Source organism: Neolamprologus multifasciatus, chromosome 17, assembly GCF_963576455.1.
Source record: "Neolamprologus multifasciatus chromosome 17, fNeoMul1.2, whole genome shotgun sequence".
Classification (NCBI taxonomy): Eukaryota; Metazoa; Chordata; class Actinopteri; order Cichliformes; family Cichlidae; genus Neolamprologus; species Neolamprologus multifasciatus.
In genome coordinates, this window is record NC_140455.1 from 25101641 (window position 1) to 25114615 (window position 12975).

Consider the following 12975-nt stretch of genomic DNA (forward strand, 5'->3'; position numbering starts at 1 on the left):
GAGTTCAGCATCTGGTATTTATTCATTAAGAGGTGAAAAATTGTTGCCTGGACTCCACAGCCTTGTCACATATTATTAATAACACGATGCTGAAGTTATAAATAATGTAGCAAAGACGGATTATGATTTTTCCCCTCTCCCCATCAGCCACTGGGTAAATCACGTCTCTTATTTTTTCATTCCCGCCCTTCCTGTCAATACATCACCCATGATGTAATGAACCAAAGTAAGAAATCATTTTATCATGAAGTTCACACCCAGAAATAATTCTTCACAATTTTGAGTTAACAAGGTTTTTGTTTTATTCTTAAAAAACAAAAAAACAAAGTGAATAAAAACGGGGTGCTCAAAACGAGCTTACTGATCCACTAGAAAGATTAAAAAACAGCCAACTGGCACAAAAACGGTGAGTTTGAAAAAAAAAAAAATAATAGAAAATTACAGTGCAGAATGAGTGTGGATTCACAGATAAGCAGTCCGTCTCTGCCCCTCTCACTCCTGCCCTAACTGTCCTCATGTTTGTTCTTTTCTAGTGTGCAACTTCACGGCATCAACCACCAACTCTGGAAAAACCTTTCTTTTTAAAACTAGGAAAAGCTTGTCACCCGTTTGGATTAATTATTGACCCTGTTGTTGGATGTTTTGACATCCCGATGGGACATTGCTAACTACTCCTCCGTGATGTCAGGCTGTTCAGACAGGCCTGCCAGTGACTCTGTGGTCTTCTGCAGGGCTTCCTGCAGGGCAGCAATAGCCTGATCGTGGCCTTCTAGCTTGGCTGCTTTGCTTTCCAAACCAGCTACCATGTTTCTTAAGTTCTCCAGCTGCTCGGGCTTCATCCTGCTGCTGTTGTTCTCCAAAGCAGCGAGCCTCCTCTCCAGGTCATCCACCTGCTCACCCAGGCTGGAGTCTGCTGAAGGTAACTCTGTCTTGTCTCCTTCTAGAGCAGCTATACTAGACTGGAGATCCTCCAAACTGCTCTTCACTGCCTCCAGTTCTTGCTCCAAATTAGTTTTAATGTCCTCCACAGCTTTCCCCTGTGCAGCCAGACTGCTCTCATGTGCATCATGTTTGTCAAACAGCGATTGTACTTTGGAGTTGATGTCTGACACTGAGGCAGACATTGAAACGACGTTCTCCTCCGATGCTTTGACTCTGGCTGCAAGGTCATCAGTTCTCAGCAGGGCCTGAGTAGCTGCTTCATTCACTTGCTCCTCCACATTACGAACAGCACCGGCAAACTGCTCCATGCCACTCTCTAGCATCACAGCCTTGTCCTTCAGAGCCTGAAGCGAAGCCTCGGTTGAAGACAGAGACTCCCTCAGATTCCCAGTGGTGTCTTGCATCACTTTCCTCACTGTCTCAATTTCCTGAGACACTGATGCCACCTCTCGGTTGCGAGTCTGGAGCTCTTCCCTCACTGCACTGATCTGCTGTCTGAGGGAATCACCTGACGAGTCAGCTGCATCTTTGGCTGTTTTAATTTCAGCTACAGCATCAACAATGGCTGACAGCTCTTGTTTGATGAGAGCGGGGTCTTCGATGTCACCCAGGCGGGCTTTAAGATCAGTCAGCTGGCTCTGCGCCTCACTCTGAGCTTCAGTGAACTCTGCAACGCTGGCTTTAATGGACTGGCTGGCCTCAGCTAAGCGCTCCTCAATAGTCTTCTCCAGAGAGGAGAAGTCTTTCTCTCGAGCCTCCTTCACGTCATTGATACCCTCTGAAAGGTCCCTGAGTAGATCATTCTGGAGCCTCTGAAGGGCCTCCTCCACTCTCCTCGTCTCCACCTCGCCTCTCTTCATTCGACTGATGGCCCCCTCCAGCTCCACCCGTGTGATCCCCAGAGATGACTCCAGCCCATCCACAACACCCCTCAGAGACTCCACCTTTACAAAGAACATTGGAAACACAAAGACAAATTTTACTCACACTGTTTTCTCGCATTTAGATGTTATTAGATTTCACAGTCTACAGCCGTGCAGATGAAGCTCAAATTCAAAGCATAAAAATGAAATCTCTACAAGGTTGAAAAGATGGTGCAGGAATTTTTCAGTTTCTCAGTATTGTTATTCCCTGAACTGTATCAGAGCTTCACAGTGTAAGATAATCTTATACTGGGGCTCAGTGCAGTCCCTTGCTTCTAAAGGCCACACATCCTTTTTACACAGTTTGCTTCTGATTTATCAATCCTAGCAAACAGAAGGTTTGCAGTGGGCTGGTTTTATGTGCCTGAGATGAATCTTGTCTCTTCTCTCTTTTTGGTATCATTCAGATCAAGCACAACAAGAAATGGTATATGAAACAAGCCTTTAAAGGAGTCTCAGTCTCCACTTTAACAGCCTAGATATGAATTTGAATTTTTTAGCAGGGCTGAGTTCTGGAAAAGATATTGCCACCTCATGTTCTTTGTGAAGCAAGAGAAAGCTGAATCTCTGCATTAATGACTGACCTTGTAAATCCATCCTAATATGCCCTGTCCAGCTTTGCAATCAGAAACGACTTGTTCTCATTCAAAGAAACACGCGATAAAGAAATTCATAATACTGTAGATTACGTATTATTGAGTGGGTCTGAAATTTTATTACCCACTCACATCTTAGAGCTCACAAACACAGACTCCTAGAGTACATGAAGTAAAACCACATTATCCACGTCTATATAAGTGCATACGCGTTTATTATGAGATGATGCTTCCTTTTAGAGTTCTGGAAAATACCTGGAACAATGAAAAGTGGCGTTTAGAAGTTCTATCCATTGATTCGCATTCTTTCCTACCTACCTGTTGAACGACACTTTCCACTTTGCTGCTCAGTTCTGCGCTTTGCCGTGCGCTCTCCTCGTGTTTTGAGCTCGTCTGGCGGATTTCATCCAGCGCTTGTTGTACGTGAAAAGCAGCGAACCCTGCAGCACCTATTAACGCCACATAAAACACCGTGGTCACAAGAAGACTCAGGCAGCTGCCTGACCGTGGCGACCCCTGAGGTCCGGGGGCACTCGCTCCGTTGTGGCTGCTCTTTTGGGTTTTCTTCTGCGCATCTTCTTGGCTGGATGCGGCGCTCTTGTCGCTATTCTTTGGCTTTTTCGCAGTCATGGTTAGCGGGAGCTTTGAGACGTGTGTGTGTGTGAGAGGAGGCTGCTAGTTTTGCAGTCGTGGATGGAGAGGCTTTTCAGTCCAGTCCCACTGACTGGACCAGCAGCGTATCAGTGAGCGCTTCGTGTCTTTCCCCTGGGGGGCTTTTGCGCTGAGGTATGCGGATGGGGGTTGTCCCATGCCCAACTCCAGGCTCTGAATGGGTCTTGTCCGGTGACATAAAACACTAGGAAGCAATGAATGATTAGTGGGCTGCTGCACTTATAGTAGATTTTTATATTAGGCATGTTTTTTTATCTTTGCATCAGGTGTGATAATCGCATAAAGACAGATTTATATAGGTGTGTCATACTCTGATTATTTGCAGAAAAACTGTGACTTTTTACTAACGTGAAGAGGAGAGAAGAAGTGTCAGTCTGTGTGCCATCCACACACTTTTGTCTCTGTTATTATTCTTACAAATTTCCCCTAATGCTGTTTTTTTTTCTTTCTTTCTGCTGGTGCAAACTTTCTGCACACAGCTCAGCGAAGCAGAGCAGCACAGGGAGGGGCACTTTCTTCCCTTCCAGTTTGCTCCTCCTTTCATACGTGGCAGCTGAAGTTTTGGCACGGCAGCAAACCACGTACTGTACACGTTCGCGCAGAGAAGAGACATCAGAAAAGTCACAGAGTCCGTGTGCAACTGTTAAAGTCAGTAAACGCATTATAAAGGTGAATAAATCCCAGTTGTGCCACCAAAATCCCCTCACTATTGTGTGCTAAGTCTGGAGATTGCGTTTGATGTTTAATTTCAGTGCCAACAGTTCAGTGGTCTTACTGATCTTTGTGGCATCGTTAAGTACTCATTCATGGTATATATATTTTAATAATGTTGTCATTTTATTCTTTAGGGCTTTCTAATCTGCATCTTTACTGATATACTTTTATTTTACTTCTGGATTTTGTTCTTTAAACCACATAACGAAAACGTTCTGAGACAGAATATTAGTCCTTTTCTGCCCCTTTTCTTTTAAAAAAAAGACGTAAAAAACGACGAAATAGTCACATTCTCGGTTTGAACACTAGATGTCGCTAAGAGAGCGTTTAAAGTCAAAACCAGAACAAGCATTGTTCTATACATGAGAGCATTGCATGTGCAGAACACTGATGAAATTATTGACGTTCGTATTAAATAAAATTAAATAAAATTAAATTAAATGCAACTGTATATGTTTCCCTAAATGTTTTATTCAGCAGAGATGTGCAACATAACAATTTTGCATATAGAAAAGTACAACAAAATTGCCAATAAAAGGAAGGAAAATGGAAATACTAAGTCAGAAGATGATAAAAATGTATATGTGAAAAAAAACTTTAAACTTAAAAAGTGGAATGAGTTACTCCACTGTTTTATTCCAGAGGGAGAGCTTATAAGTGATCCAGCTCACACCTTGATTTGTTCCTTCAAAATGTACTGAATAATAATTGTGTATTAAACTCAAATGTGCAATAAGTTTAGACTATTAAGACAGTTAAAACAAGTCACAGTGTTACTTTTTGCATTGGCATTGTCTTCTTTTTGCATTTTTTGTTTTGTTTCGTGATGCTTAAATGTTTTCAGTTATTTAAAGCTGTGGACTGCAGGCAGGCCAGTTCGGCACTTTCAATCCTCTACTTCTACTACAAAGCAATGCTGTTTAATGGTCTGACGTTTTTAATTATGAAGTTAAAAAAGAAAGAAAGTTAATAATAGTGAAAATGATATTTCGTCATCCAGAGGACCCAATAGTGCCTGTATAGCTGGTTGAAAAGTTTTGTAGCTGTCTTTTAAATATGAGTATAAATAGCTAAATTCAATCAGTGGACAGATGTTACGTGGTATAAATTATGCAAAATGAGGAAAAGATTAATTTATCACGAAAATCTTCATTTCATTTAAAAAGTTTTTAAACTTTTTTAAAGTAATTTGATAAATGTCTTCATTTATATCTTCGACGTTAATTGAAAAAAAGGAAATTGAATAAATAAATGGATAAATCACATTCATTAAAATGAATTTTTAATTTTAAAGACATGAATTGAAATTACATCTTCCTTAAAAATAGATCATGCCTTTAAAAATCCTGAAAAAAAAAAACACAGAATAAAACAGAATAAAAACGAAATAAAAAGATAATACTTGTTTGTTTTATAAAAACCATCGTAAAATAGATTTTCAGAATAAAGTAAGTTACATTTTTAGAAAATGTAGATATGACAATGAAAGTACGTCCAAAACGTTTATTATTCGAGACTGAAGTGTTGGCTTGATCAGCATATACTTTTAATATAGTTTAACAAGCCCCATTTTAGATGAAATGATAAAATCATAAAGAAGACATTTTTATATACTGTAAAACGTTACCACTTGTAACACTGGCACTTACCCGGCTGTGCGTAATGGGAATTTCCTAGCAGACTATGAACCCCGCATTAGTCTCCGCCCAGACGCCGTGACAGCAGACGCCGCTCCGTCCAGGTGTACGGTGTGAGGTATTGCAGTGATCCCGACCGTTTCAGACATCTGTCGGTATATTTGCGTGAAATGGCCTAACGCGATATGCTTTGTCTCCGAGCTTGTCTGTCACTCGGACGTCCGAAATGCCGCCTCTCCGCCCATCTCGCCCCTCGTCTCCCAGAGAATAAAGCGGGAACACCGCTAACATGAACGCGGGCGAAGGGATCAGGCTGTGAGCTGTGAGTTTAAACCTCGAGTGGGAAAAGCTAGCGGTTAGGCTAGCCAGCTAGCTGTGACACCCGGCGGCGGAGGCTCGGATATCGGATTTGCGCAACCATGGCGGGGCTCATCAAGAAGCAGATCCTGAAGCATCTCTCCAGGTCAGTGATGAGCCGAGGTTAATGCTAGCAGACAGGGAGTGGAAATAAAGCGACGACGAATGGATCAAGCTGTCACAGGCGTTAGCTAGCAACCACAAAAACCTCACTTTAATGAGTTTATGCTTGCCGCACATAGATGAAGGATGTCCTGTAATTTAACACGTCCCTCGGTTGACTGTCACTGTGCGTTTTTGAGTTGGTAACCCTCACAGGACCTGAGACGTGGCTACCCAGCTAAGTGTGCTAGCACCATGCGAGCTGCTAATCCTCCAGACACTTGCTAAGTCGGGTTGAACCAGTTGTGTAGTTGAGGCAGATTGTTAAAATCAACAATCTCAGCGTTCACCTCAAAGTAGCTTAACCTTCAGCAACTGCCTAGCAGGTAGCTAGTGGGCATACAGTCAATATAGTAATGGGAAGACAGGTGCAGGGTACAGGTTTGTTTACATGGGTTTAAACCCCTTTTATCTGGCACTTTTCGCTTTTGTGTTCCCCTATCAGGCATCATACTTAGTGTACATGGCGCCTCAACGTCCTATTATTCAAGATAAGGTCATTTAGAAAGTGAAATATATTGTCCTGCCCCCTAACTCAATATATTTAACAGCATTTTGCGTCACTGTTAAACACCCCACCATATTATATCTATGTTGCCCTTTAATGCCTCTCCAAACGTCATGGAATAGTAATGATGTAGTAGCGTTCAGCTGTCATATTTCTAATCCAGATCACTGATGAGTAAGTCATGAAAAGCCTACAAGCATGCAGGTGGACTGGTTCTTGGAAAGAAAGAAAAAAGCAGTGAGGTGATTGTCCTCACTGATAAAAAACCTTTGTTGAAACTGTGATGAATTTGTCACCCTGTGGATTATATCAGCATTTGTTATTGCTGTGCCCTTGATGTTCTTGCACAGTGCTGCAGTTAAATATTAAAATTATCTCCTGCACACCACTTATTAGTGGCACGTCCTTCAGCATCCTCATACGTGGTGTTGTGTTGAGATAAGCGCATGTACATATGACTGTGCATGCTGTCAGCAAAAAAAATAGCATCTACTTTGACAGGAAATGACTGCAGGAGGCGTGATGTCATCTGTCTTTTGGCTTGCCATCCTTTTTTTTTGTCCTGGCCTGATTGGTCTGTTTCTGAGCGGAAGAAGACAGTCGACCAGTCCTGCATCTTTCAATTAGGTGATGTCATGATCGAGGTGCTGGTGTCAGAATACCAGAGCAGGGTGGCCCTAAATGCTCTACTGCACGAGTTTGGCCACAGCAGGCTGTGATTCTGCATAGACTCTCTCTGCTTTATCACCATTATTATCTGTGTGCTTAAAGCTGCAGTTTATGTTGTGGGTGTCAACAGCTTAACTGTTGCAGAGGACATTCCTCTCTCAAATACTGTCTGTGACTAGGACTGTCACAGTGAGCCAGCATCACATCTTCACAGTTCACTGATCAAGACGTCTGCAATGACCGTTCCCCCTCTGGGCAGGACAAGTGCACTGAGGCATGCATGACATATTAAACTAGTTGAAAGAGCCCCGTTTTCACGATGTGATCTGTTAGAAGAAGCTTTGTGTTTTACTTTTCATGCCCAAGAATGAGTTTGTGAATGCTGAGAGAGCACTGGCTGAGCTGCTGGCCTCAATGTTTCGCCCTAATGTGAAAGTGTTTAGTCGATAAAGTGTTTCGCAGAAGGTCGAACTCAGGTAGCCCCCGGGGGTGAGTTAACAACAAGGTGTTTGCTTGTCTGCGTTACGGACCGCTTTGGATATCGACACGACACTTGCTCAGAGCCTGATGCGGCGAGATCCAGTTACACACACAAAAACAGATGTAGCGACGCTATGTTTCTCCTGAAAGAGGCTGTCTCAATGAGGTGAAAGGTCACACTCTCATATAAAGGAATATTACGGAGCTGGGAAAGGAACTTAATTACAGGTGTTCCAGTTAATGAATGAGCATTCATTTCCTTATTTCTTGTCTTCCTCCTTTTGTTTTTTCTTTATTTCTTAGCACATGTGATTCTTTTAACCCTTTTGTGACCCTTTTAAAATGTCCTCACTTTCTTTATCTATTTTCTATCTTTAGTCTCTTAATCTAATTCTGACTTTTGTCATTATTAGTTTATTGTCCTCAGTATACAAATAAATATCCAAGAATAGCAAAAAAAACAGGCAAGAGAATATACCAGAACTCAAGGTTTTGTTTTTGTCTGTCCAGCTATCAAAAAATGTCAGTGATTTCTTTGTTTCCATGTCTTGAATTCAGTCCTCCTCAAAGAAGCATACGATTTGACACGTTAAACAACTTTTTATATATTTTTTTGCTGTGTTTCGACCTCTTCCTTTCATAACGTCATTATGACTGAGTTAAATGGATGCTTATGAATTTCATAGGGCCATCATATAGCACTACCACTAACTGTAAGTAGAGATGGCACCACTTTTATGTCCGATACCGATATCATAAATTTGGATATTTGCCGATACCAATATGAATCCGATATAGTGTTTTGAGGTTGAATCTGTGCTTTCTCATCATTGGAGTTTTAGTGCCCATTGCAGTGGGAGAAATGGATTCATTTCTTGTCCTGTGTTTATCACCACGAGTATCTTCCTATCCTCTGCTGTAGCTGTGTAATAATGCACCATAGTGATGCACTCCACTATTCCCTCTGCTGGTGGGAAGGCTATTATGGCCTGAGTCATGACTAAGTGCCTCGCTTTGGGTGTCTCATCAGTGTGTAGCTGTGAAGTGCTTAGTGTGTAGGTTGTGTTTGTGCAGCGAGTGCAATAGAGCGACATTTGGCCAGGGTCCCTCCAGGCCTTGGCATCCTCTGCTGCCCGTGACTGGGCTGGTGGATTGTTTTCTCCTTCACGCTAACCTTTTCGCTGCCTCCACGGGGCCGTAAATATTCCACAAAGACGTGCTGTGCCAACACATACTCGCCCAACTTTTTCAGGTTGCCTTCATTGTGTTGTGTTTGCGTGGAGGCGTTTAGTGGGAGTTTGTGTATGTGGGATTAAAGGGTCTACCTCCTGATGTCAAATTCAAAAAGGAAGAGCAGGCAAAAATTCCAGGCGTGCAATAAAAGTCCAACTGGTAGCATGCCTGAAGCCTTACTGGCAATATATACTCATCACCCACTTTATTAGGCACACTTGCTAGTAAGGGGAGAGGCCCAAGGTGTTGCCATCAGAACTGCCTTAATTCTTTGTGGCATAGAGTCAACAAGGTGCTGGAAACATTCCTCAGAGATTTTGTCTATGTTGTCATTAACGCGTCACACAGCTGCTGCTAATTTTTTTTGACTGTACATCCAAAGGTGCTGTTTTGGTTTGAGATCTGGGGACTGTGGAGCTCATTTGTGTACAGTAAAACTCATTGTCATTTTCACGAAACCAGTTTGAGATGAGCTGTGCTTTGTGATGTTGTCATAAAGGGAACAATACTCAGGTTGACTTTGCAGTTTGATTTGCACCAAGACCAGCCTGTCTGACGCAAACAAACACACCACGTTCAAAGTCACTGACATCACCTTTATTCCCCATTCTGAAGCTCCTGTTTGAATTTCAGGAGGCCATCATGATCTTTTGCATGCCACAGTGCAGTGAGTTGCTACCATGCGATTAGTTGATGTTAATGATAAGTTGAATTATAACGTTTTTGATAAGTGTAAATATTAATCAAATATTGCAAATGAGTCCAAAATCGTTGAAGATTTATATAATAGGAGTGAAAACAAATGAAAATGCTATTTTTTGTTTTAGCCTTTTTTTCTTGCCAAGTCATTTACTTTCACTAAGCCAAAATCCACCCATCCATTTTCTTTCACTGAGGTCAAGTTGCGGTTTCAATTGGGAATCGAGAAACATGCTGAACGCTTCCTTCTTTGAGTACTTGCATGTCTTTTTGACAGTTGATCATTGCAAAACACTGACATCAAACTCAAAGCAGTGCAGCTTTACTGTCTACATCATGTTTGCACACTGCAATAATGAGACGCGTGCTGTGATCCCTAAAACCTCGCAGTCTAGCTGCCTTTGAACACAGAATTGGTAAAGAATTGATAAAGATTTTTCCCTTTAGATAATAATATCATTAGCCCTCTGTGGTTGCAGTGTAGCTGATTGAGCAGGGTATTTCACACAAACATCACCCCAGCGATGTTTTCCAGTTCCTGTTGGGGAATCCCGAGACACTCTTGGAAAGCCAGTCTTTCCTGTAAGCTTTGAGTCTCCTCCCTCCCTGCTGGAAAACCTACAAAGGAATGCACCAAGGAATCATTGTGATTAGATGCTTAAACTGCCTCATCTGTCTCCTTTTGACGCTCCCATCAGATCCATCATGATGTAGAAGCTCCTCATCCAATCCCTAATACTTAGTCAGGCCAACAAATATAACCAAATGCAGGACTGTAACGAAAGATTTTGATTATCAGATCATTAATTATTTATATTCTAGTAAATCAAATAGTAAATTTGGGCCATTTGCTTTTTAAAAAAATGATGATACTGTAAATTGCAGGTTTTCATATCATATAGGTTGTCATCCAGCTAGCTAAGAATAAGTGACTGATGCCTAATGCTTAATCATTTTTCTTAACCTTTGCTATCAGAATTTTGTGACCCAGAACAGATCAAAGAAGACGATGAGGTGCAACAGACCGTGGCTTGCAACCTTCAGATACCGTTAATGAGTCCAAGCTTTAATCAAGCTTGAATTATTAAAGCCAGGCAGTAAGAGGCAATATCCTCAGGAAGGCTCTATATAATGTGAATATTGGGTAAAGATTGGAGACCACAGCGACTGGTAACTAAGAAGAGGATCCTGTGTGTGCTGCACAAACCCACACTGCACTCCTCTGGAAGCGTATCTTAGGCATGGCTTTAAAAATCTATTTTCATACTCGATGACCTGGCTTTTATGAAACATTAGGGAAGCTTTTTCATTAAGTCCGATTACTGCCCTTCTTTTAATAGTGCCAGCCCGATGGCTTTGAGAAACACTTTAGTGTGATTTAATGTGTGACTTGTCAAATTATCCCAGCAAGTCACATTCACCAGAAGCATCTTATTGTCCTAGTTGGCCTCTAATTACATCCAGCACCTGGTGATCTGTTGAGGAATACTGACCCTAATGAAAGGCGTTATCAGTTCAGGAGGCTCAACCCGCTCTCCTGTTTACACTGAATGGGCCAGTGGAGGATTTAGAGGGCTATTTAAAGCTCACGTTCACCATTTTTCTTGTTGAGCCAAGTAAAAATGTAGGAACTTCCCTTTCTCTTCCTGTAAACTGCAATTCTAGGTTGCACAGGAATGCCCTGAAGATGCCGCCTGTGTTTCCTGTTTTATCCTCTTTCTGTTTGTCTCTATGTTTCTCACTTTATGTCACCGCAGTCTTAGTTGCTAAAAAAAACAAAAACAAAAATAGAGTTGGTAGTCCTCTGAGTCATTCTGGCTGTTTTGTCTCAGACTCCTCTCTTTTTGGCACTGATGTCATCAGGGTGCGCCTCAAATGCATCGTCGGAGAGTAGGAAAAACCTGTATCCATCGACCAGATCCGCAGACACAAGCATACAGTGTGGCGGGCCAAATCTCTGCTCTTGGTTTGTGGTTGTGTGGGAAGTTGCAGGATCAGCGTACTGTTGGAGACATTCTTAGCTGAGTTTGAGCAAAATGACTCACAAATGGTTATTAGCAGCAGGTGTTTACTGAACAGCCAAGTCATGCAGATGGAAAAAGAAGGATGAAAAATTGGTGATGCATGTTGCATAAATGTGAACAATGAAGCAGAAGGTTAGATTAGCTTTGGGTAAGATTCTGAACGGCAGGAGAGAAGGAGACAGCAGCTCTCTCCAAACATGACTACAGAGCAGAAACTACAAATGGAGCCGAGGGGTAGATGGTACAACAGTCTCTGTAGTGCAGCCACTTTCATTTGATCACATTTTAATATATAAAAAAATTAATTTTAAACGCTTTAAGGTATTTAAAAGTGGCGTCCTGCTCTGCGTATCTTTTGGCATGACGGCTACTAATCGTTTCAAATGGGTCATGTGAATCTGGTTAAGTTTTGCAGGAATTAGCTCTGTGCTGAGTGGTTAATTTTGTCCTTTGGAGAGGCAGACACCCCCACCTGCAGCCATTAGCCTGCTCTAATCTTTTTATGGGCCTGGATCTGGTCCGGTGAGCTGGAACCTGCTGACTGGAATAATGGCTGAGGTCTAGTGTGGAGAGATGAAAGAGAAAGATGACAGTGTGTGTGAACATAATACCCTCTACCTCTTGCTGTTGACTGGGATCTACCTGCTTAATTTAGCTTTAGTAGCCTTGATATTAGACAGCTGATTAACAGCATTTTATTTGCTCACAGTAGTGATTTATTTATGGAGTTGAAGGAAGGCAAGAGGAAGCCCCGACTGAGGATGATATACCAGATAAGGTGCAAAAGAGGGAGGGGAAACTAGCTGGCTAGCTGGCTGATACTTGATCAGCAGCAGAAATGAATATTTCACTGGTCACAAGGCTAAGACTCTCCATCTCTCAGACACAAACTGTTTCTATGTGTATGCCCATATGTGCATTGAATTGTTTGTGTTTTGCTTGTAAGAGTTTTAATTTATTTATTTTTTGGACTCATTCTGCTGTGACGAGGCTCAGTTTATGCTTCCGCAGCTGAATAATTTACACGGATGGCGAATACGAGAAGAATCCAGTGCTGCCAGGAGAAGGTGTTGGGTGTAAAGGAACTGGATTGTGACTGATTGACTCATTACAGACATGAGCTGCTGAATCACAAAGCAGTGACAGAGTGTCCTGATAGTCTGGGTCCAGACGGACCATCTGAACAAAAACAAAAACCTTTTGTCTTCTTATGACTATCCAGTTTCTTAATGGCTGCGTAATCATACAGCACCATTTCGGGAATGCCGAGAGTGCAAGTTTTTGAGCTCTTCATGACTCTCATGAGCTCTCCGTGACTTTCTCTACCAATGTGACTTTAAGAAGTTGCTTTCAGGTTTT

The 12975-nt window shown here is 42.0% G+C and overlaps 2 protein-coding genes and 1 long non-coding RNA gene across 6 annotated transcripts in view; 1 reads left to right on the forward strand and 2 right to left on the reverse strand.

Annotated features, from left to right (window-relative positions):
- Nucleotides 1-12975, reverse strand: part of LOC146499477 (uncharacterized) — a 102344-nt gene that overhangs the window by 24707 nt on the left and 64662 nt on the right. The gene's annotated exons all lie outside the window — the stretch shown is intronic.
- On the reverse strand, nt 318-3948 carry ckap4 (cytoskeleton associated protein 4). Its single transcript, XM_085138776.1, has 2 exons — nt 2780-3948; nt 318-1886 (listed from the first exon to the last, which is right to left on the reverse strand). Exons 1-2 carry the CDS (start codon nt 3089-3091, stop codon nt 669-671), a joined length of 1530 nt encoding a protein of 509 aa, XP_084994902.1. The 5' UTR covers nt 3092-3948; the 3' UTR covers nt 318-668.
- bltp3b (bridge-like lipid transfer protein family member 3B) overlaps nt 5537-12975 on the forward strand; it is a 31880-nt gene continuing 24441 nt past the window's right edge. For 3 of the 4 annotated variants that reach the window (XM_085138759.1, XM_085138760.1, XM_085138761.1), the window contains exon 1: nt 5538-5947. In XM_085138759.1, coding sequence (XP_084994885.1) covers nt 5904-5947 — 44 coding nt within the window. In that variant the 5' untranslated portion in view covers nt 5538-5903. Of the gene's footprint in view, nt 5948-12975 lie in introns of all 4 variants that reach the window. The other variant, XM_085138762.1, reaches the window with a different exon arrangement.

Coding starts and splice junctions, on each gene's coding strand:
- ckap4 (XM_085138776.1), bottom strand. CDS start 3,091: ATGACTGCGAAAAAGCCAAAGAATAGCGACAAGAGCGCCGCATCCAGC. Junction 1,887..2,779: donor TGGAAAGTGTCGTTCAACAG/GTAGGTAGGAAA, acceptor TTCTTTGTAAAG/GTGGAGTCTCTGAGGGGTGT.